The 25,451-nt window shown below is 46.9% G+C and overlaps 1 protein-coding gene across 1 annotated transcript in view; it reads right to left on the bottom strand.

Annotated features, from left to right (window-relative positions):
- Prkn (parkin RBR E3 ubiquitin protein ligase) overlaps positions 1-25,451 on the bottom strand; it is a 959,805-nt gene that overhangs the window by 159,634 nt on the left and 774,720 nt on the right. Inside the window, exon 8 of the mRNA XM_051206078.1 lies at positions 6,651-6,712. Coding sequence (XP_051062035.1) covers positions 6,651-6,712 — 62 coding nt within the window. The remainder of the gene's footprint in view (positions 1-6,650; positions 6,713-25,451) is intronic.

Genomic DNA, 25,451 nt, shown 5'->3' with positions numbered 1-25,451 from the left:
ATCGCTCACAGGATAATATAGTAAAATGGACACTGTTTTGTTGGCTTGGGATAGAAGAGTTGGGCTGAGCAGGTGATCATTCCAAAAGAGGCAGAGGTCACAAGTTCAAGCCCTGAGTGGGCTGGTGATGGTCCTTTTTCTTTATAACCTACTGACTGCGTGCTAAGTCCGTGAAAGGCATGGGTGAGGGCCCGAGGGGTCAGGCTGGGAAGGACCTGTGCTTGCGTGGCCTCTTGTCATCTGCTTCACGCTCAGCCTTAATCTGCATGTTTTCGTGGGGAAAAAAAAGCAAGAAGGAGTCTAAATTTTAAAAGTCAGAGAAATGTTAAGAACAGGGGGAGGAGGCTGAAACTCAGATGGGGAGAAGCTGGCAGATGTTCTGTGACAATGAGTCAGGACTTGACAGCCTTCCAGGAGCTGCCTGCCCCCAGGCGACTGCTCGGAAGGAGGAAGTAGATTGGTTTTATGTTGTCCTGGCGTTTTCCAGAGCATCCTTTTGGGGGCACTCAGGCACAGCTGTTGGGTCTCTCTTACCTCCCAGCATCAATTCTGGCTAATTCTGTTAATTCTTAGCTGAAGCCATGGGGGTCCCTTCATGGGTGGGTGGTGTGGCGCCGGCCCCTCAGGATCACCGAGAGAGATGAAGAGTTGCTGTTTGGGAATGCTGCGCTTGGTGCCACACGCCTGGGCCGGCCCTTTGCCTACTTGCTGAATCCTTCCCCTGGGAAGTGATGGGTGAAGCCTTGGGGGGGGGGGGAGTCACAGGGATGTGGAGTCTGGGTTCCATGCTGGTAGTGCATGGCTATTCAACACTAGAACTCAGGCCAGGATGAAGATAATTCTTCCCACCATGGCAACCTGCCTGCATTTCCTTACTTTCTTCCCTTTGAGAGGAGAAAACAAGGACCTGTGGCTCGGTATTCATTCGTTAGTCACCTCTTAAAAACTAAAAAAAAAAAAAATATCCATTTATTGTTTACTTGTTTGGATTAAAATATATATTTTCTAAAAACCCCCATAAAAGATCAATAACTTCTGCGAAAACATTTCCCCTTGCTATTCAGAGGATGTCATACTTCTTTTCCACGTGCATGATTAGAAGGTTTATTTTTAAATTTTTTTTTTAAGCACTCCTCAAACTGACGGTAATCTCCTTCTTATTTTTCCTCACTTGCAGGTTGTTAGTCGGAGAGAGTCAGTGGCCATCTCAGTGGAGGCTCCTGCTACCTGCTGCTCCCATTCTCTGTGCCACGGCTGGTAATGTTCCTTCCGTCCCCGGACATCCGTCAGCCGCCGATGAAGCGAATCGGCTAGAGAAAGGGCCGGGCCCTGCTCACTGTGTAGAGAAAGCAATCGTTGGGATTGGCGAAATCAAATGCAAGGTGGGAGCCCATCAGCCCACACTGGACACAGGCGGACAGAACCCTGGATTGTAATTTAGGAGGCCCGCCCTTCGGATGCTTGCCGGGGCACGGTGCCAGGAATTTGTGTCTCAGCTTTCCGGTGTTGGTGGTGGGTGGGGGTGTGCTGCTGCCGGTGGAGTCTTCTGGGTATCTTCAGGGAAGGCAAGGCTAGGCAGGCAGGAAGCATGCCAGATCTCCACCTCCCAAGAGCTGTAGCTGATGGGGCCGGTGATGCTCTGGGAGAAAGCAGCAGCTCCAAGCCCACGTCTTTTGGGCACGGCCCTAGCCCTGCTCCCTTTTATGCACACAGTGTTTGTCTTTTCCTCTGTTCCCAGACCGAAAGCTTGGAGTGGCTTTACGTTAGTTGGCATATCTCAGTCCCCTCCTCAGAAGGGGCTGTGGTCCCTAAGCCTACCCCGCCTTCCTTCCTGTGTCCCCCTGGGCCAGGATGGCCACAGCTCTCGCTTCGTTTTGGAATAGGTTTTTCCACCCAGTGCTGAAGCAGGTCTGAGGTCCTAGGTGGTTCCAGGGGCAGTGCGGGAGGGTATAATTTGTTCACAAACTTTGAGTATGGCTGTGGGTGAGACACTGAGGCGGGTTCGTTGCAAGGGAGCATTCACTGAATGCACCCGTTAGGACGTCAGCGACTCGGTTTTCCGTAGACATTCTCTGGTTCCTACTAGATGGTCTCATCCCTACGAGGATCTACTCTTGGATGTGAGCCAGGCTGTAGCATGAAGGGGACCTTCTGACACTTCCCCAGGGAGAGGTGCTGGGGGCATGTCCAGGGGACAGGATTTCCTGCAGAGCTCAGCAGACGGCCCCTGCCCCACTCCCCACGTGGTACCCTGCTGGGGTTTGGTCTTTGGTCTGTGTCCTGTGTGTTCGCCATGTCACTGCACATTGCCCGGTACACACCAATGCTGGCTCCTCCCCTCTCTCCTCGGTCTACCCTTGTGCTCCTGATCCACGAGAAACAAACTGTCCTTCCTCAGCTTACCCAAACCTCTCCACCACCCTCCGGTCCAGGTGAACTGAGACTTCTGTTTCACGGGCTCCGGGCCCCTCCAAACCGCCAGTCCCCGTCTCTCTTGCAAGCGCCCTACTTCTTGGAGCCCTCGGCCATCTGGCTTCACACCTTTCCCTGGTCACTACTGTCCTCGAGCTTCTAGCTCAGCCTGCAGCTCCGCTCCTGGCTTTGTGGTTACCCTAGGGAACCTGAACTCCTACTCATACTTTTCATCTCCTATTCTCACAGTTCTCCTTAGGCTGCATCACCCACACACAAGGTACTGACTCCTCGGGTTTTCTTTCCAGGAAGCATCCCCTATTTTTTTTTTTTTAAACTTTTAATGAGACATGTACGCGACTTAATTCAACCTCATAGAGACTTTTAATTACTGGGACCAATGTTTTCTCTGGCCATCGACCCTCTCCAAATTTAATTTCTTTCTAGTCTGACCCAGACTGCATTACCTACCACCGTAACCACTGCCTATAAAACAAAGATATCCACAGTCCTGTTTGCCGACTCTGAAGGAAAAAAAAAAATCTAGGCTTAGTAACATTTCCCCCACCTGGGGCCCGAGGTGGTCTCAATGAGAATGGCCCCCACTGGCCATTTGAATACTTGGCCCCTGGTTACCGGGTTAGTGGAACAGTTTCTGAAGGGTTAGGAGGTGTGGCCTTTCGGGAGTGGGTGTGGTCATGTTGGAGGAGGCGGCACTGGCGTTGGTTTCTGAGGTTCCAAACGATGTCAGCAATTCCTAGCTCTTTTTCTCTCTGCCTTGTGCGTGTGAGTCAAGATGTCAGCCCTCAGCTACCGCTCAAACCCCATGCCTGCCTGTAAGGTGCCATGTCCCCTGCCAGCCATGATGGGCACGGATGAACTTCTATCCCTCTGAAACTGTAGGCCTCAAATAAACCCTCCTGTAAGTTGCTTTGGCTGTGGCGTTTTATCACAGCCTTAGATGCACTCCTAATACAAGCACTCGCCCTGGACCGGGCTGCTCTCTCCTGAAACGATGCATCTGACCACACCCTTCAAGTGGAGATTTAGCATCGCTTGTGGTCTCATGCTGCTCCCCTATGGCACGTCTTCCTCCTCCCACTCGGCTCACGCTCGTTCACCGCCTTTCCACGACACCTGGTCAGGGAGTCACGGGTGGTATTTATTTCCATTTACCGTCTGGGGAAGGCTCGGCAGTAAAACATGTCTGCTCTTGTGTTCTTAGGGAACACCTTCCTTCTTGTGGGTACGGCTCAGTGGCACCTCCCTTCCTGAGGAGCAGGCCTTCCGAGGGCTGGCCAGTCCTGGTGCTCTTCCCAGGTGACATGATTTGGGACTCGGTTCAACCTTTGTGGCGATGCCACTCACGTGTGATGTTTAAAAAAAAATCTTTGCTCAAGCTGGGCGGTGGTGGCACATGCCTTTAATCCCAGCACTCAGGAAGCAAGCAAAGGCAGGTGGTCTGCCTGGTCTACACAGCAAGTTCCAGAACAGCCAAGGCTGTACAGAGAAACCCTATCCGGAAGAAAAATATCATTGCTGAATAGCTGAGTTTGTGGTAAAGAGGCTTTATGACTGAAATAAATGTGTCAGGAGCTGGAGAGGCGGCTTTGTGGGTAAGAGCACTGGCTGCTCTTGCAGAGGACCCAGGTCTGATTCCCAGAGCCCAAGTAGTGTCTCACAATCATCTTCCACTCCAGCTCCACAGCATCTGACTCCCCCTCCTGGTCTATGTGGGCACTGCATGCACACGACACATTCTTACCGGCAAAATGCATACACATATAAAATGAAAATCATATCGCAAAATACATGCGTACACATGACAGAGATTATCTTTCTAAAGTGCGGCTGATGGTGGTTTCTCCTTACACACGTTTGTCCCCCTAACCTAGAATGATTCGCAGCTCGCAGTGGGTGCTCAGTATTATCTTCCTTCTTATCTTCCTTTTAATGAAAGGAGGGAAGGAATGGAGTTCGGTTGTCCAGGACATAGACATCAATGTTACAGTGATGTACTGTGTTGCCATAACTAATCAGGGTAGTATTAATTTTGATTATTGCTTGATTAAATTCTAGGAGAAAGCAAAGTGGCCCAACTTGCATGCAAATCTAGGAAGATTATTACAGTTGGCTTCTTTCCCTATTAATTACGCAGTGAGTCTGAAACAAATATGGAAACAATTTGCAAATATTGGTGCGTGTTAGAGAGAAGGCTCCACTATCTGAACAGAGGCACTGGGGTAATAATTGCTAGTTCTTTTAAGAAGTCTCAAGTTCTCAATGAAAATGGCTATGAGGATATCATGGAGCTGTCTGTATGGAGGCACCAGATAAAGGCCAGTAACGCAGGAAGACTGACTTGGCTTGGACTTGAATTAACATTTGTATCTGCAGTTCTAGAAGCTCACAATATAAGGTATCAAGGGGAGGTGTATTATAATATCATTGTGGTAATAGGCAAGTGTATTTTGCCATACACACATACTGTGGTAGTTGATCTCACTGCCGACATGACAAGATCTAGAATCACCTTGGAGATGGACCTTTGGGCCCGCCTTGTTACAGATATTGAGTTGGGAAGACACACCCACGGTGTGCTGCACCTTTCCCCAGGCCGGGATCCTGGTCTGTGTGAGTGCAGAGGAGCTCAATACCACGGATCACTCGCCCCCTGACTGTGGATGCCCTGTGAGTGGCTGCTTCAGGGTTCCGCCCCTAGTCTTACCTCCCTTCACCCTTGAACTGAGTGGCAGAATAAGCCCTTTGTCTCTTTAGTTGATTTTTTTCAAGGTTCCCCTCCCCTCTTTTTATCATAACAAGACATTTAGACTCATAGCAAACAGAGACAAAACCCCGGAAGTCCTTGGCAAAACCGGGTGAATCAGTGCAATTCCATCTGCCTGTTGTGTGGACGGGGCCGGCAAAGAATAAAAATCAACATCGGAGTATCAGGTCACCCAACATGTTGCCAATTACTTAGTGTCAGCATTGCAACGGCAATTTAGCCCCAAGACTAACATACTGATATAGACTCTGTAATTTCATAGAAGGATTAGTAGAAGTAGAGCTGTCCATGATTCCCACGGGGATTAGTTTCGGTAGTCCCACTGGATACAGAACTTTGGGAGTACTCAAGTCACTTTCTTATATAGGACAGTGTACTAGTATTTACATATAATGTATACACATCCCCTAGTAGACTTTAAATCATTCTCAGATTGCTAATAACATCTAATATAATACAAATACTGTCCAATGTTCTACTGTATCTACAACATTTGCACTGATTTCTACTGTAGTGTTTTTGTGTTGATTAGGTGTATATGTGTATGATTTGGGGGGGGGCTTACACATGCCACAGTGCATATATTGTGGTCAAGAGACAACCTTGAATATCAGTTCTCATACCCCACTTTGTCTGGGACAGGGTCCCTTTGTTGTACATGGCCATGGTAGCTAACTTTGGGGTGGGGTTGGGTTTCCCTGTCCTCCTGCTGTAGGGACACAGGGATTAGCCATTGTGTCTGGTTTTTACATGGATCCTGGAGACTCATACTCAGATCACACTTGTGTGGCATGTGTCTTTACCAGAGCTAGCTCCTTAATGTCATTGCTGTTGATTCTTTCCCAAATATTTTCCATCTGTGGTTGGCTGAATCTATAGATGTGAACCCAGAGACACAGAAAGCCGACGTGGTTTCAAGCAGTCTCAAGTATGATAATACGCGTGCGTGCATGTGTGGATGCGTGTGTGCGTGCGCGCGTGCACGTGAGTGTGTGCATACGTGCGTTTGCATGTGTGTGCTCGCATGCGCCATCCTTTGGATGTTACATATTCCCCTGCACGTAGAGAATGGCTGCTATGAAGCTATGAAGCCTGCATACCCACTCACAGCCATATCAGGAATGTCTGCAACTATTGATCCCTTAGGCATACTTCATCTCTGCATTTGTTTGTTTGTTCGTCTGCCACTCTGCAGTGTCTGCTTACTACCCCAGTCTTGAGATGAAATGCTCTGGCAGGGAGCAGATGTACCAATTAATAACCTGTCAGGTCTGATGGATAGAGAAGGGGGGACGTGTCCTAACGCGCATCTCCGGCGTGGCTTTCTTCCCCGATTCAGGGTGCCGCGCAGGTCACGAGACACATGCTGCCTCCCCAGGGAGGGTCCAAACTGTCTCATTAGCGTCTGTCTTTTGTGACACTGTGATGCGCCTTTGAAAGGCTGACTCACCTGCTCTTCTCCAAGAATCCTGAAGTGATGGAGCTCTTTAATCAAGGAGTTGGGACAGCCAGCTGTGGAAGAGGAGAATTAATCACAAAAGTGTCACCGTCACTCTGTGCGGTAGATCCTTTCTTGTATACTGTTACGACTGCCAACAGCTGATGCTGATGTTGACAAAGACACAAAAATACAGCTGAAAACACGCGTCTCCCTGAGCACGAAGGGGCCAGACCTTCAAAGCAGCGCAGGCCATTGCTTGGGCTCAGACTGTCACCCTTTAGGAAAAGCCTGTATGTGACTCCAGCCAGACCCCTGGAATGAAGATTATGACCTGGCCTTAGGATGGCATGGTCTTCTGGCACTTATAAACGTGCCCTGATACAAAGCTAGGAGTCTGTGGGGCTGGAAGGGGAGAGCTAGTGATGTAGGTTCTCACATGTCTACCAGGTGGTGTTTTTTGGCCACCAGGGCCAGGATTCTACTGGTTAAGGCTTCAAAATGGAGGTAAGATGGCTGGGCATCCTGTCTTCACAGGATTTGCTCGAGTTTAAGAGATTGCCCTTAATCCCAGAACTTGGGAGGCAGAGACAGATGGATCTCTGTGAGTTCAAGGCCAGCGTGGTCTATAGCATGAGTTCCAGGACAGACTCCAAAGCTACAGAGAGAAGCCCTGTCTTGCAAAACACAACAAAACAAGACAACAACAAAAATAAAAACAAATTAAAAAGAAAAGAAGAAGGAGACTGGTATTACTTCCTAGCTCTTCAAGTCATAAAATGAAAATAAATAAATTATATACTCATGCTTACGTTTATAGATGCACACATTTGTAGATGTTTAGTATCAGCTAAAACATGCTCTGTCCCTACCTCCTTGGTGGAGTTATTCCACAGTGTTAGGCTGTAGTCATTCATAATATTTACTCCAGAAACAAAATTGATATTAAAAACCTGCTCCTCTGAGATAAGACCCACGGACTGCATAAATTCATTGACATTTCCATTAAGGGAACTGGATCATATGCAGAACACATCAGAGAAGCGCTGAGCCAATTCCCCTTCACTCGGCACCAGGTGGTTAGAAAGGGGGGAGGGACTGAGCGGGCTTTCTGGGTGAGGGCAGGTTAAGAAAGGAAAATACGTCCCTTTGCATAGGTGAAAATCATCCTTTGCACGAGTGCTGTTGGAAGTTAGAACTGAGTTACAGTGTGGACTAGCGATGAGAGGTGCTCACATAGGGCTGGATATTGACAGGGGATTTTTTACAGGGAATTAGGTGTAATGATAACTGTGCCAACTTGACTGGCCAATGCGACACCTGGAGAGGAGGCAAGACACAATGTTTCTACCATTTTAGCTGGTGCCCTCATCTATGTCAGTGAGCATCACACACTCCGTCCAGGACAGTGAGAATAAGTAGCAGGCAGGGGAAGGATGCAGGGAAGGATGCAGGGGAAGGATGCAGGGGAAGGATGCAGGGGAAGGAATTAGGAGTAGGATGTAGGGGAAGGATACAGGGAAGGATGCAGGGGAAGGATGCAGGGAAGGATGCAGGGGAAGGATGCAGGGGAAGGATGCAGGGAAGGATGCAGGGGAAGGATGCAGGAGTAGGATGTAGGGGAAGGATACAGGGAAGGATGCAGGGGAAGGATGCAGGGAAGGATGCAGGGGAAGAATGCAGGGAAGGATGCAGGGGAAGGATGCAGGGGAAGGATGCAGGGAAGGATGCAGGGGAAGGATGCAGGAGTAGGATGTAGGGGAAGGATACAGGGAAGGATGCAGGGGAAGGATGCAGGGAAGGATGCAGGGGAAGAATGCAGGGAAGGATGCAGGGGAAGGATGCAGGGGAAGGATGCAGGGGAAGGATGCTGGGGAAGGATGCAGGAGTAGGATGTAGGGGAAGGATGCAGGGAAGGATGAAGGGGAAGGATTCAGGGGAAGGATGTAGGGGAGGGATACAGGGAAGGATGAATGAAGCCTTTTGGATCAGGATGTGTACTTTTTATTGCCCTCATACCACAGAGCCCCTGGTCTTTAGCCCTCTGACCTAGTGCTTGGATCAGCACCCTACTCCTTTAATCGTATGTTCTCAAGGTCAATTACCACACCCTCCTGGTTCTCTGGCTTGAGAGGGCAGGTTGAGATTTCTCGGCTCCCGTACCCATGTACACCAATTCCAAAATATCCCTTCCTGATTGTTTTTGTGATGACCAGTCTTCGTTGTCAACTTAACCGAATCTTAAATTAGCTATGACAAAAGCCACTGGGGAATTCTGTGAGGGATTTTCTCCATCAGGTTATCTGGAGCAGCAGGGCCTGCTGTAAATGTGAAGAGCACCTTCTAGTCACAGGTCAGGTACAAGGACATGGTCACAGGGGGCTTTTGATCTTTGCCTGCTTGCCCTCACTCTCACTGGCATGCCCATCTACCCTGCGGCTGCTGCATGCCTTCACTGTCCTTAGAATCCACTTCTTCACATTTCCGGTGTGGACTAAAGATCACTCACACCGGAAATGCTGAGACACCAGCCTCATGGATGGAGCAAACCCTAGGTTCTTAGCCTCTCCAGTGTGGGACGTCATGACCATTAAGTGTGTGTGTGTGTGTGAGTGTGTGTGTGAGTGTGTGAGTGTGTGTGTGAGTGTGTGAGTGTGTGTGAGTGTGTGTAAGTGTGTGTGAGTGTGTGTGAGTGTGTGTGAGTGTGTGTGATTGTGTGTGTGTGTGTGAGTGTGTGTGAGTGTGTGTGTGTGTGAGTGTGTGTGTGTGTGTGTGTGTGTGTTCAATATATCAGTTCTGTCGTCATACATATATCCTTACTGGTTCTTTTTTTTCTGAGACCCCTGAGTGACACACTCGGGTCAGCTGCAATTTTGAAATTGAAATTCTGCGGCCGTGGTAAACACTGTAACACATTTTAGTCTTGGATGTTACACAGCACCTCATAATGAGAAGGTGGTTTGTAAGAGTCACTGAGGGCATACGGGTGGTTTTTAGTGTGGTTTAATAAGTGGAAGTCCTGATGCACATATTTTGGTGTCAAACATGAAAAAATTAGTTGCCCCAGTCAACTAAGGAGGTTTGGGTCCTTGAAGTGACAGCTGAGTAGGCCTCTAGCTGGAGCCTCGCCAGCGAGGAAGGCGCTGCCTGAGAGGTTTGCTCATTTCCGGGTTGCTGTCCTGATGAGTATCTAAAGAATTCGTGAAGGTGGGTTTGTCATTTGACTGGCGAGAAGGGCTATGGAAATTCATTCAGCCACATGCCAGTCTTCCTACGTTAGCCCTCTTCAGGGGCAAGGAGTGATAGTTTAGTTTTCGGAAATTACGCTGTGAAGAGTACGGGTGGGTAGAACGCGGGACATGCGTTGTTGTTCAGGGCCTCTGCTGAAGGAAGGATAACTGCCTGAGGCAGTGGCTTCTGCCCTTGATGCCCTGGCCCTTCAATACAGTTCCTCACGTTGTGCTGACCCCCAGACTTAAAACTATTGTTGCTGCTACTTCATAAGTGTAATTTTGCTACTGTTATGAATCGCAATGTAAATATTTGTGGTTTTAGATGGCCTTAACTGACCCCTGTGAAAGGGTCATTTGATATCCCCCCCCCAAGGGTTGCAAACCACAGGTTAAGAACCACTGGCCAAAAGGAAAAGAGCCGATAAACGGCCAGTCCAGGCTGGCAGGCAGAGATGGAGGGCCAGTTACTCAGGACCCTGTTCAGGGTCAGTAAAACAGCAGTGGCTGCCACATTAAATTAATAGCTTGCTTGTTCTGGTCTGACATATTAATATTTAATTTACAAGTTTGTATTTGGGCCTTTTAGTTACTCAAGCATAAGATATTTATATCTCGGTATATATTTTAAAAACACATTACCATAAAAATTATCTGTCGAATCTGAAAGTTTTGGAGTCCCTTTTCTCCTTTTTCGGTGGTTGTTGACATGACTCGAAATCGAGACGAGAAATGGTCTCAACTTATTTTTTTTTTTTTATGTCAGAGAAAACAAGAAGCAGAATTTGCAATTAGCTCGTCTCTAGAATTCATATTCCGGTACACCCTCTTAAGACGTGAGTAATGGATTGATGTCAGTGATAGTCAGAAGACGACACGATTACCTCCAGCACCTGCCAGGTACCACAAACTAACAAACAAGGATGGGTATGGCATATATTAAGGGGAAGCCAGAGTCAAGGTATTTGAGACGGGCACGGGCCCAACGTGGGGACGTGAATATGGGAAGGGACAGACACGGATGTAGTGTAAGATGGAGCTTAAAACCCACAAAACTGGAAAGGCCCGGCAGGTGCATGGAATGTGTCAGGGCAGGGAGCATGTGAAATTTGTCGGATGGAATTGTGTCAAGTTCTAACTGAAACAGAAGGAAGTTTTGAAGGACACGATGCATGCCCGGCAGCGAGAAATGCTCACGAAGACTCCAGCGCACTTGTGTGATCTTACACGAGGCCGCCATGAGCCTGCAAAGAATGACTTGCGCAGCTGCCTGCCCAAGCGGGGACTGTGTGAGCAAGGGTTAGCATCCGCTGTGAGTCTCTCCATTGTGCCTTTCCCTCACCCCGATCTCTTCTAATAGGTTCATTAGTGATGGCGTTTGTGTTCCTACTGAAACACTCTGCTGTTCCCAAATAAACTCATTAACGTCGGGGCATTCCCCCCTGCATGTAACTTCAGGTTAATGGGAGACAGGAAAATGGGAGGGAGTAGAAGGGGGGGGGGAGATGTGGCTCTCGTCACGACTGCCATTCTCCCAACTGTCCCCTCTCAGCTCCAAGGAGCTCCTCCCCTTTTCCCTCTCTTCCATTTCTTCTGGGTTTGTTTAACTGTATATTTAAATATTCCTCCTGTTTGAGTGCATGTAAAAGAAAGCAAGATAGTTTGCAAACATCAGATTAAAAAAAAAAAAAAAAAACGAAAAACAAAACCAAACAAGCAAGCACCATTATTGCTAATGCCATTGGCAGTGTTCCGCATCTAATGCCACTGAACTTGGAACATTTTCTTCCTTCAAAAGAGAAGCAGCCATTGAAACAATCACCGCACCCACTCTCATGCCAGGAAGCCATGGTGGGACTTCCTGCTTTCCAGCTCTGCCATGGAAAAAGCCGGGAGCTACTGCTTCTGTCCTGACAGGAATAGTAGTCCGGGAAAGCTAAATGTCAAGCACTGACGTCACCGGGGAAGACACCCCCTTGCCATCTGGATAGACAGGCCGGGTATGTGCAATCTGGGTCATGAACCTGGTGATTGGCTGATAACTCCGACCTGTCACTAGGCGGAAGTGTACAGTGGCTAGGGGTGAAAAACCACCCTTTGTGGACTTTTCTGGTCTGCATTCCCAGATGTTTCTCAGGGTCTCCCATGCCTCTCTGTAACTAAGGTCTACTCTTCAGTGTAAAGGACCCAGAGAGACCCATCCCCCCCCCCAGCCCGCCTGTCTCTGCTGGGGATGGGAGGCAGTCAGCAAGAGCAAAGGCTTCCTGGAAACAGAGAATCCTGCATCCATGGGTGAGGGCTGGGCATCACTGCAGAGGATACTTTGAAGGTCAAGGTTCCAAGTAATAGCCCTTCTTAGAGATTGAAAGACAGACCCGTAACTGGAGGATTTAACCAATTGCCTGCTCATACCATATTGAATTATTAACAGAATTCCAGACTAACAGTGAATTCTGGCTGCAAGAGCGCATTGCACAGAGGAGGAGGGCTTAAGAATCCCAGGGTGGCTGGGGACATTGCTCAGTGGTAGAGCACTTGCTAGCATGCAGGAGACCTTCGGTTCTATACAGCTGCCTAACTAGAAAAGAAAGAAAACAAAACAAAACAAAACAGAAAGAAAACAAACAAACAAAAACAAACAAAAAACCCAAACAACAAAAAACCCCCAGGATATGGGGCTGGAGAGATGGCTCAATGGTTAAGATTACTGACTGCTCTTCCAAAGGACCCAGGTTCAATTCCTAGCACCCACATGGCAGCTTACAACTGTCTGTAACTCCAGGATCTGACAGGCTCACACAGTCACTAATACACATAAAATAAGAATAAATAAATTATATATATGTATATATACACATACACATACACACACACACACACACACACACACACATGCATGCAAGCCCAGGATACCAGAGGAAATCTGAGACCTATGCTGCTAGCAAGTACAACCTACACTATTCATAGCCTGAGTGTTCAACAGTTTAACACACATTGTCACATCAAACAAACAACCACAGGACAAAGAGAAGAAACAAACATCAGAGACCGACTCGGGTTGGACAGGCTGCCGGAATTACCAGCAGGGAGCCTAAGGCCTCATACATGCTAAACAAGCACTGTGACTCTCAGTTATAGCTCCAGCAAGATCAATTTTTAACTGTAGAGATGGATTCTCACCAAACTGTCCAGGCTGGCTTTGAACTCAATCTGCAGGTCAAGCCTTAAATTTGTGATCCTCCTGAGTTGTGATCCTCCTGCTTCAGCCTTCTGAGAATCCTCCCAAACTAGCTGAATTAGATGCTTTTTGAAAACAAAGAATATGAAGATAGATTTCAATAAAAAAGAAGAAGGAGGAGGAGGAGGAGGCAACGTTGAACTGTTCTCTGTCTCGGTCGGTATCTGTAGCCCACACCCTTTCCATTCTTACACCTTCAAGTCATGCAGCTTGGGAATGCACTACAAGGTCTGGGTCAGAATTACTGATAACTTCAGAAAACAAAGACAACTCAAAGGAACAGAACTTGGAGAGGTTAACCCAACCACAAGCTTTCCAGAAAGTCTCTGTTGACTTTTCCCAATCACCAAGGCGAAACTCATTTGGAAAATACATTCCATTGAAAAGTTAAAAACTGCATGGGCCTTCATCCCGCCCCCCCCCCCCCACAACCCTGGCTTTTAATTTCCCTGCAAATCGTCACAGGAGTAATTGTGACATCCTCTGGGTTCAATGGAAACCGTGTGCCCCCGGGCTTGGGATAAAAATGGAAATGGATTCGGCTCTCTGATGTGCTACTGGCACCCGCCACATGACACAAATAATCTGCAATTTGCAGATCACTGCTGTTTGGTGTGGGATGCTTTGAGGGTTAATTTCTCTCTAGGCGGCAGCTTAGAGTCCCTGACATAGGTTTGGCAATGACAGTTGCAGTCTATTCTTCCCTTGGGGAACAACAAAATGCCATGAAAAATAAGTGGAAACCTAAGGTGATCAAAGTCAGCAAACCAGGAGGAGGCAGGGTGCATGGGTGGGGCAGGGAGGGGCAGGCTGCATGGGTGGGGCATGGTGGGGCAGGGCGGGGCAGGGTGCATGGGTGGGGCAGGGCGGGGCAGGGAGGGGCAGGCTGCATGGGTGGGGCATGGTAGGGCAGGGCGGGGCAGGCTACATGGGTGGGGCAGGCGGCATGGGTGCCTTGAAAATGCAGGTAGGTCAGGTTGATTAGGGTCTCCAGGTACTTGGCTGAAATGCCATTTCTGACTTAGCCGAGAGTGGGACGCAACAGCATCTGTAGGAAGTTCACTGAGGTGACTGAACTAAGCAACACTAAAAAGCAGCAGCAGGACTTTGCATAATGGGACTCAAAGCTGCTTTGGTCAACAAAGCCGAGCTTATCTTATTATTTCTTCCCTGCCATAGCTTTGTGTTTACATTGCAAGGAAGATTTATTCATTCCCTTTCAATAGCTGGCACTCGACGAATCTAAAGACCCATCCTAAGCCAGTGAAGAGTTTTGGAGTAGATACCTTTCACCTAGCAATTCATCCCTGAAATCATATTCATCCCAGGGAAATGCACAGTTGCACAAGGAGAGGTTGTATTGCAATGCTGTGTTATAACAAGAGCAACCACAAAAGGAAACACCAGCAAGATCCATCAATAGAAGAGAAAACTAGTCGACAAATGCCTATGCAACAGCCACTTAGTGCCAGCACTGCTGAAGGCCCTGGCTTAGATCAGCGAGGAAAGAAATGCAAGCAGTAAAATGGTCCCAGTGGGACGTGTACTCTATAAAGGAGAAGCAGACAAAACAGACCAGCAGACTGGAAATGTTGTCATTGCAGCGCTGGGGACTGAACCCAGGCTCACACACCACATTATTTATTTATATATTTATTTAATCTCAGTGGGTGTTTGTAACTTCCCACAATGCAAAGTTTGCAGTTATTACTACGTGAAAAGTAACCTTTGAAAGCGTTCGGATTCAGGTGTATTGAGCACTGATGTTGGTGATTTCGTAAGTGAAGGCATACGTGATAAAAGTCCAATAAATTACAGCTCGGAGCTTACATTTAATCGCTGAGCTGTGTGAGCGTGAACTTAAGTTTGAAGAAGGGAGACCTTGAGGTGCAACCCTCCCGAGCACCAGGTATGAATGGCTTACCTGGGTAAAAAAAATCATGAACACCTTCAAAATGAGTTGATGGAAACTGTGAATATTTAATCAACTTCTTGGAGCAATGCTTACCCAAGAAGCACAGTTCAAAGCAACGTGTCCCAGGGCATCATTCGGATGAGGGTCACGCAGACTGCTATTTTCTGGGTTGTCTCAGCTGTTCTGTGAATCTAGTGTCTCTGCATCATCTCCCTGTGGCTAGGAGATGACCCGTCTTCCAATGGGGCACCAAAGAAGCATCAGCCTCCTGGATATTAAGATGTAAGTACTGACTTTTCATTTCACAAATAAATAAATGCAACGGTTATCGGCGGGAGGTAAATCCGGCTAGAAACCCATTCGAGTCTCTTTTTGAACAACCTTTCAGTATGTGTCTACAATGCAGGAGGCCAGGGGCGATGGAGAAGCAGAAATGAGCTAGGCAGGGATTCTGCCTTCCTGGAGATGCTTGAAGAGATAACGCGCATATCAACAAACCACCTAAATGCAGAGGGCCGGAACCAAGAGAGCAGAGCACAATCAAAGAGAAAACCAGAGAGGTTTGAACGGAACTGGAGGCCTGGGGGCTGGAGCTGCAGCATGTGGGGTCACCTCACAGCTGTGTGGATGCAGAGAACGGGGGACGCCCACATCCTCACGGCCTCTGATGCGCCTGTGAACTGACACTGCCGCAGAGACCTAATTATTTGCTCCGGAAAAACTCTTCCCTGGCAGAGAAGCTTGTAACGCAGTAAATAACCTTGCTGTTGGCTCTGAGAAAGTCCTGCAAATAATTTAACCAGGCAGCTCGCTCATCTGCGTAGCCATCTCTGAACAGGACAACAGATGGCTCGCCTGGCCAGTAGTTCACCTGGCAGCATCATCGTCACAGTCACCAAGAGGTCTTTTAACAACCTTGTCTCACTCTGTCCGACAAGCCCAGGCCTCCCCTCACCGTGGTGCCTGGATCAAGCCCCAGGTCTCAGGGTCTCTTTCCTCTGTCTCTTCTTTATGTGACACGGTGGCTGTCTGCATGGTGGTGCAGATCACCTGATGCAAATACCTTTCCAATTCGGGAGTTGATGGACACCGAAGACCAGGAAGAGATGGCAGTCACAAAGTAGCAAAGACACACGTGTTTCTAATCTCTACTTTGTTGTTGTTGTTGTCAAACCTATCTTAAGAATTTGAGAACACTGTCTTTGGAAGCTTGTCTTACTTTTTGAAATTCATTTGTTGCTGACCAATAGAAATGATGCTACGTTGGTTTATTGACTGAGGGAAAGCGGATACAACTGGAGATGAGAATACTGAGTGAATATGATAAAGCTAGATATACACCTGTTTAGGAGGACCCTCAAGGGACCAATGGAGTTGGGTAGAAGGGGAGGATGGAGGGTAAAAGAGAACACATACAGCATACGAAATACACACGTACAAAAGCTTTAAAACTACAAGGACACTCCACCATCCAGTAACAACAAACTTAACTCAGACGGCCGACAGGAGAGTTAGCTCTGGCCGAGAGGAAAGGTTCTCAGAGTGAAGAGTCACATAACCCTTCCGTCTTCTGCTGCTCTTAATAGCTCAGCACAGTTAAAGTCGGGAAAGAGACAGGAGAGAAACATTCGGGTGAACCCGTGTTCCCTTTTACCGTGTTTATCCATTGGTCTATCTGGGTGAGCATGAGCACGTCCAGTTAGCATGCAGGAAGACGGACCCCGTGTGGTTATGATCCCCATGTCGATCTGACCTGATGAGAGGGGAGTACCAGCTGCTCTCCTCCCCAGCAGAAAGCAGGCTGCAGGGTGTGTGTTATGGCCAGAGAAGCTTCTGGTAAGAGTTCCCAGGCCCACATGGTCTGTAGTCTGTAGAGGTGCAAGTTGGTTAAGGACTAGACACTGGGTACTTCCGGAACTCTTCACTCTGCCTTAACATGCCCTAAAATTAAACTTCCTCAGGTTGTATCTAGGTTCTACCAGGTCTGGAAGAAAATTAATCCCAACTATTAAGTAAATGACAGTTATTAGACTCTTTAAAGGACTTGTATAATTCTAAAGGGGCAATCCAGGGATGTAGGTCAGTTGGTAGGGCTCGCCCAGCATGCATGGAGTGCTTGCTTTGATCTCCAGCATCGTGCAAACTGGGTATGGTAGCACATGCATCCCAGCACTCAGGAGGGTCAGAAGCGGAAGTTTATCCAGTGTACTCAAGACCAGCCTGGGATACATGGGACTCCATCACGAAACAGAAACGGAACAAAGCTATGAACGAACACACACGCAACAATAAGAAAGGGTTAGAGACTACAGGAGAGTATGAGGGGGAGAGACATAACCCAGTTTGTATCTTTACGAGTACTTAATGGTATTTTGTTTCTTATTTGCCTTATTTTAAATTTATTCTGGTAATTTCCCTTGTTACTTTAGTGCTATGCATTTTATTTCTTTTATTTATCTTAGTGTGGGCATAATTGCTTTCATTACCGAGGAGCATATTTCAAGTTCTTATAAAAACAAAACCCACTACTTTTGTAGGCATTCTGAGTATGCTGTTCAGATTCATCACTGCTCTTACACAGCTCTGATACTTAGATTTTTTTTTTTCAAAATGCTACTGTGAGGTATATTTGAAGGAAATTAGTTAAATAAAATAAAACCAATATCCATTTTGAAGTACAAGTAACAGTTTTAAAAATAAAAGCAACAAGAAAGCCAAATCACAAAACTTCGGCTACATCGGTAATTGTACTATGGTTTGATGGCCCAGGTACTGACATTTTTCACATAAAAATTAGTAATCATTCTTTACCTTAATTGGCTGAAATGGCTAAATCAGAATAATTTTCTTCTGCCCCCCAGACTTAGGCCAATGAGCCCAAATGTGCTATTCATATTTTGAAGGACAGCGCCCACACACATTCACAGGGCATCATTAAAATGAAGGGACAATGATGTCTCCAGTGCAGGTGACCCTGGGACTCTCTCAGGTGCTACCCAAGTGAAGGTACTGTGGATGGCCTGGGGCAAGCCAAAGTCAAACCGCAGTTTCTGAGCAAACAGCATAGAGCGCCTTTGAAGCCACGCTTACCAACCAATCAATGAAACGTAACAGCCACTCATACGGTCAGTGATTCCAAGCTGACGATGGCCTAGGAAAATTCTCATCCCTCTATGACTGTCCTCCTAGAAGTCCCACGTCCCAGGGCTGGGGACAGCTCAGCTGGGAAGTGCTTGCTCGCTATGTGAGCATAAGGACCAGAGTTTGATCCCTGGAATTTATGTAAAAGCCTGGCCATGGTGGTCTGTGCTTCTAACTCCAGCACTGTGGAGGCAGAGCCAGGAGGATCCCTGTGGCTTGCCGACCATCCATTCTAGCCAATCAGCAAGCTCCATGCCAGGTGAGTGGCTCTGCAGAATGATGTTGGAAGTTGGCCTCTGGCCTATATTATATATGTGGGCAACAACATACATACAGACACACAGAGAACATACATATACATACATACATACATACATACATACATACATACATACATACATAGTTACCTTAGGGAAAGAGCCTACAAATCCCACCCTCATCTCAGGGTGACATCAATATTATCATTCTGGAGTAATTTTTGTGCTGCCATTTTGCTCTGAGTTCATGCATCACTACTGTTCAATGCATTTGCAGGACATTCGTGTTGTTATTTGGTGACATTGAAATGTCAGTCATCTATCATGCCCAGTAAACATAAAAGCTCAAAGAGAGTGTTGCTTTTCTTGAGAGAGAGAGAGAGAGAGAGAGAGAGAGAGAGAGTGCTCCTTTTCTGCCTCAGGTTTTACTTCTGACCTTGTGGTCCTGGCATTGATGGAGCTGCTTCCAGCTGGAGAAACAGATGACAAACAGCCAGTCAGTCCAGCAGCAGGAAGTAAGACTGATGTGCCAGCGTGAGGTCAGTCTACGCGGCGGAACCGGGGTTCGCTTCAGATGCATAGTCAGTGTGGAGTTTTAGAGGGTACGTTTCCTCTTATGCAGCTCACCGTTAGCGATGCTATTTGATGACAATTATTTGAAGACGCTAGATATCAAAATATCCCATTCTTCGTCTTTTTTCCCCTACTGAGCATTTTTTCATACTGTTCTTTTAAAGCAGGGATAGAAAGCAAACAGGGTCCTGATAGGGGAAACAAGTGAAGTGTCTAGATGTTTTTGATTGCATCTAGAACCATTCGTTCCACCCATGTTCATTTTTAGGCACTGAACTGGGCCTGATACAACAGTGAGCGATGCAGGCAGCGAATTCCTCCTGGTCTCTTCAGCCTTGCTCACCTGCTGCTCACACTTGAACAAGCCACCTGCCTTGGCCCACCTTCTCAGACCGTGGAAGGAGGGTGAGGCTCTTACTGTGTTCCTTCCCAGCATTCCCGTCCACCACTGGAAGGACTGAGGCTGAGTAGCACAACTGCATGATGGCATTCGGACTGCAGGCTGGATGTGAGCGCCATGTTTATTCCAGGCTGAGGGGGGGCGGCAGGGGGAAGCTAAGCATCTCTGCAGTGGGCCTCAGGAGTGGCCCTACAATTAAGATGGCAGATGGCTTGAAGGCCAACGAATGAATTCTAATTCAATTCAAAAGTTGTAAAAAGAAATTCTGTCTGATAACAACACTCATGGATTACTGGTTAATTCTGTGATGCTGACCATGATGTACATGGGAACTTGAGACTCTCTGTCCAACTCTTGCTTTCGGTGATATATTGTTCCCCCGAGCTCAGAGGGAACAGACCACACTTAATTCCTTGAATATCTGTAGCATCATTAGAGCCACTTAAAAATTCTAGGACAAATGAGGAAAAGAACATCATAGGGTTATCTACCGAGGCAGCTGTTTATGGCAAATAGAATTACGCTACTCTAAGAAGAGAGTCTTTCAGATAAAATGCTCATCGTGGATAAAGAAGAGAGGGAAAACTAGGTTAATAAGGATCAGAGGTGTCGGGGCCCAGCAAGGAACAGCGTGTGTTTTCTCTCAAGTGTTGGTGTGAGATTATCGTTCCTAGAGGGCTTTTTCCTACTTCAGAGGAGCTGGAGGTGTTTAAAAGTTTACATCCCTTCCCTCTTCCTCACCTTCCTCCTTCTCTTTAGAATGTTTTCAAGAATGAAATCAACCCCTTCCTGGCCATTATAAAATAAGACATTAGTAATGGAAAGTAGGAATTAGTAATTCTACCACTCAGAGGTATTCACACTAACACTGTTTGTGAATGATCTCCGCATAACTCTCACACACACATATGCACAGACACTTGCCACTTGCCCATATGCACACACACACTATTTTAAACCTTTGACTTTATGCTTTATTTCCTGTATGCTATGTTTTCACTGAAAACCATACTTTTTTTTTTTTTTTCAAATCAAGCAGTGTAGATGCGCCATCCTTCTTAATGGCTGACCCCTCTCCCACCCTATGGCAATATTAACCAAATGTCTGATGGTATCTGCATCAGTGAGTCACTAATTGTATATGATGCTATAGCTCAGATGGAATAAGCAGGGTACGTTTTCCCAAAGTGTAACATCCATCACTAGAGTGACAGCGTGTTGAAGTTCTGATAACCTTAAGGGACAGTTATTTTTGGTTAGCAAGTTGATGGGGTAATCACCCTTCCGGATATATGTCTGAGGATGCTTCCAGAGAGGTTCTGTTAGTCCTGAAATTCAGCAGGAAAAACTAGTCGCAACATTTTGGCCAAATTTGAACCAAGTTCTTATTAAAATTTTAAATGTTGACCAAGATGGAATTTTATCAGGATCAACACCACCTGGAAACTTTACAGGTAGGTGGCCCTGATACACATGTTGGTGGGACATTTATGTGGGCAAAACCCATAGGTCACTGTACTTTCCCACGAGGCTTTGTTGTTATTTTCTAAGACCTACAACTTCCAGACTCCCAGGAAGTTACTTGGTCCTTGGGCAGGTGTTATCATTCAAGAACTACAATTCCCAGAATCCAAGGAGGTTAACTGGTCCTTGGGCAGGTGGGGCTTACAGGTTAACCTTGAGTTTAGTTGAGGTGGGTAGACTCACCCTGTATATGGTGGATACCATTCCATGGGGTGGTCTTCTGGATTGAATAGAAAGGAATAATGGATTTGAACGTCAGTATTTACCTCGACTGTGGTGACCACATGGCGACACAGCCATGGGAAGATTGGCTAACATAACCCGCTAACTCTGTAGAACTGGTAACGTCAGACCTCCCGGAACAGTGAGTCCAGGTCCTACCTCTCTGACATACAAGGCTTCAGGTCCCCTACAGGTCCCCTACACTGCCACAGTTATGTAGGTATTCGCCTCTTCTTCCCTGAGGTGTGGCTCGGCTCCAATCCATGCCGAGAGAAATGAGGACAATTTTTGTATTTCACCCTAATCACATCAAATTAGGACAGGAGGAAACCCTGTAGGCAATGTAATCATGAAAAATGTCTGTGCTCAATCCAGCCTGTCCCTGTAGTTTCCCAGGCACACAGGACACCTGAGCCCAACTTTTCCACTCTTAGCTGAACTCACAAAACAGTCACCTACAGGCTCTGGATGTGCTGGTGCTGGGAGACCAGAGACTAGACGTAGTGTAAGAAGAAGGGAAGTCTACTGATGGAGGATGTCCTTATGGCCGTGGGACAGGGCGGGACAGAACCACCATCTGCAGCGCACCCATTCAGACTGGCTAATTTAATATTTACTCTTCCATTTCAGTCCTTACATGCCGAGTTAGAAAAGTTAACCCGGTGGTTGGGCTTTTCACATATGCCAATTATGCTTTGTCACTCAAGATAGATAAAAGGACATTATGTCTGGAATTCCATGGTTTCCTGGAGCAGCTGTCTCACTGGCTAGAAATGGTAGAGTGAGCGTATGTGGATATGAGGTGAACTGAACATGGAACCACAATTCTGTCCCACACTTCCGGGAGTCTACACCCAACCTCATTTAGGGTCTCTCTCCCTCCAGTAGACATCCCAAGACACCCAATAGCAAACACTACATCTAAAGCGTGCCCAGGGGCATCAGGGTGGGGCTCCTTGGAGTGATTTTCCCAGCGCATCGAAACCACACTACCACGCCATGAAAATGAATTAAGCAACAGACCAGCATGCCGACGGCACGTTACTCGTCACAGCCATCACTGCATCCCTGCATCCAGACGGCAGGGCTTCAGACCTCTCGGTGAGTATGAGCCACAGCTGCTCTGTCCCTGACCGTGGGAAAACCAGTTTATTACTTAGGGCCGACTCCAGCAGAACAATTTAGATTTCCATTCCATTTCTTCCCAATACTATGTAGCTCCAGCTGCTTGAATTTATGGCAATCCTCTTTCCCCCAACTCCTGGGATCACAGGGTTGAGTCATCACACTTGACACTTCCAACATTTGAAATGCAAAGAAAAGAAAAGAAAAAGTGTGGGGGGGTGTTGGGGGTGGGAAGGGAAGGGAGAAAGTGACTTCTACGTGGCCCGCTGGCCGACTTGACATTACAGGTCCCCTTCCATGCTCCACAAAGCTTTGGCCTCCCGAATCCTGAGCCACAGTGACCCAACTACAGCGGGGTGACCCCCCCCCGGGGCTGGTCTGCGGTGCACACTGGCACACTATACTTAATGATGTCACCCTCTTCTTTTAAAGGCTACAACGTGTAGGTTGTAGATGCCCCCGCCCCCCGCCCCCCGCCCCCCGCGGCTAGTTTTCACTTCCCTTAGCAATATTCAAAGGCCCTTCCTTTCTCCAGTTGATCTGTATGTGCATCCCTCTCTGGGTGATGTTTAGGCAACAGCCTCTACGTGTGAGTTTTAAGCACTAAGTCGCCTTTCTTACGGTGCGATGGCACAAAACTCCCATTAGCTGCGCACGGAGAGCTCAGGGAGAACCTTCTACTGTAGGTGGCACACATCCCGCGTGAGGCACTGTTGGTGTGTTAGATTCACAGGTGTAGTAGTGCTAGGCTCCTCACACTTGAGAAAAGTGGCAGGATTGTGTCTCAGCGGTGCATCACAGCTTTTCAAGGACTGCTGTCTGAGCCCTCTTCACCACCGTAGGCAAACTGAAGCAGTACTGGGCTTTTGTGTTGTTTTTGAAAATCTTGATTGTTTAAGTATTCCTCCATTATTTCACCTCCCTTTGTGCTGAGGCATAGGCTCTCCGAGAATAGACAGAGACATCATTTATAGCCCGAGAAGAAAAGGAATTTTAAAGTAATGATCGAAAGTAGTTTCTCTGCTCACATGGTCTTAACGTCTATGGGCTATTTCTGGATCAGGCACTGGGATTAAAATTTTATGTTGTACTTGGAGAAATCCCAAGGGCAGACTTCAGTGCCATGTACCTCTTGAAGACTAGGGAGCAGCTGTCACCAAGGACTGGCATGAATGGATTGTGAGGCCACATGGAGACTGCCGGTAGCATCTAATGCTCTGGCCCGTCAGGTATCACCCTTAACCTCGTGTGATCCTTGAAGGAGCCCGGAGCATAATTTTTATTTGTAGCAACTTTATCATGGAAGAAGTGGGGGAAACCACACCTTTTTTTATTTCTGAAATTATCTCTCGAATCAGACACATAACGACAGGTCCAAGTCACCTTGTGACACCTCTTGTACAGTTTTTTAAAACTAGTATTAGTGGAAACGTAGGGGCCGGCCTACTGTCTTGTCTTGCTGCTTCTGTGCGAGCACTGGCTGCTAGGCGTCAGCCTTCAAAAGACTGTTTTCCTCGCTAGGCTACGCAGCTGAGAAGGTGCACCTCTGCTTGTCTTCTGTCTAAATTCCACAAAAGTGGAGTTTACAGAGCTATAAGAACAGTCAGAACAAAGCCTTTAAGTGTTAGCCTATTTCCTGGTGTGTAAGCATCATTGATTTGTTAATCTGGAGTGGTTTTATAAACTGACTTGGATTAGTGTTTTTTTTGATAGCAGAAACTGCTTGCTTTAAGGCCCTTGGATATTGCTAACTGTGGTGATTATGGCAACAAACACTAGCCCATTGGCCCCCACCCTTTCACACTGCAGTCTCTGAAAGGGGTGGTGTGTTTCATTAACTGAGGTCCGCACTCAGTTAATGCGGTCACTGAGACCCTTCTGCATGAGTTTGTTATTCTGGATCAGGATTTTGGAGGCCAGCCCTTCACAGACTGTGGAAAGGGCTTTTACAAGGCCATGTCCCTGGAACTTAAGAGATGCAAACTTGGGTCTTCTCCAGGGACTCCTGCTTGTATTCAGATTTGACTTGAGGAATTCTTAATCATAGGGCCACCTTTTCTCTCAAATCATCATACATACAGCACATAGCCAAACCATGTGATTTCAACAAAAATGATGCATGCGAATCCATTCAGGGATGCACAAAAGGGAAATTTGGTTCAGTGGAAATAGCAGCATGAAAAAAAAAAAAAAAAAAAAAAAGAATTGAAAGAGAGTTGTGCCTTTAGGGGTTTTGTTTAATAAAATAGTCTGGGGACTTGTGGGTACCCATATAACATGATCACACCAATGGCTTACAGGCCTCAGTAACAGTTGAAAACTATGAAACGGAATAAAGATAAAAAGGAAATGTTCATACTGCTGAGTTGGGCAGAGATCTCTCAGAAAGCTAACGTAGGATCCACAAGTAAGCTGTCATAAAGTAAGAACCACTTCTCTAGGAAAGATGCTCTGATGAGGACAAGAAACAGACCACAGGTTATGAGGAAACATTAAAATCAGGCATCTCACCAAGGACTTCTCTCAACATGTGTCATTATTATCTTCACTATATTTTAATGAAAATACAATTATTTCCATTCACTCTCCCTCAACGTGGTAGCCTCTTTTTTCTTTGATCGTTCACACACACACACACACACACACACACACACACACACACACACACACACAAATACAACATGCTGAGTTTGTTTTGGTTGTTTGTGTATATGTTAGGGGTGGCCATATTGTATTGGATAGCTCTTAGCAGTCATTAGCTACATGCAGTTTGTGTAAGGGTGGGGCCCTTTGGAGATTTTTTTTTCCCCTTCCATGTTGGAATGTCTGTTTATATTATCATCGTCCAGTTCTTGTTTAGTCTCCATTAAAGCCTTATGATCTTTTGATGCCAGTCCTTGGTGAGAACTGATCCGGAGTCTTCAAGAGGCGCGTGGCATTGAAAACTACCCTTAGGAATTCTCATTCAAAGTTCAACCTAATACTTAAACCCAGGGCCTGATCCAGAAATAGCCTGTAGACATGAAGAAGAACACGTGCATAGAGAAATAATCATTGCTAGTGTTAAAGTTCCTTTCCTTCTCTGGGTATAAGTTATGTGCCTCTGGCTATTTTCAGAAATCCTATGCCTCAACGCAAAGGGAGATGAGATAATGGAGGAATACTTGGGCAATCAAGATTTTAAAAAA

The sequence above is a fragment of the Phodopus roborovskii genome, unplaced genomic scaffold (assembly GCF_943737965.1).
Source record: "Phodopus roborovskii unplaced genomic scaffold, PHOROB, whole genome shotgun sequence".
NCBI classification, from domain to species: Eukaryota; Metazoa; Chordata; class Mammalia; order Rodentia; family Cricetidae; genus Phodopus; species Phodopus roborovskii.
The sequence above is the reverse complement of the archived record's forward strand: the minus strand, read 5'-3'. Positions and strand labels throughout refer to the sequence as shown.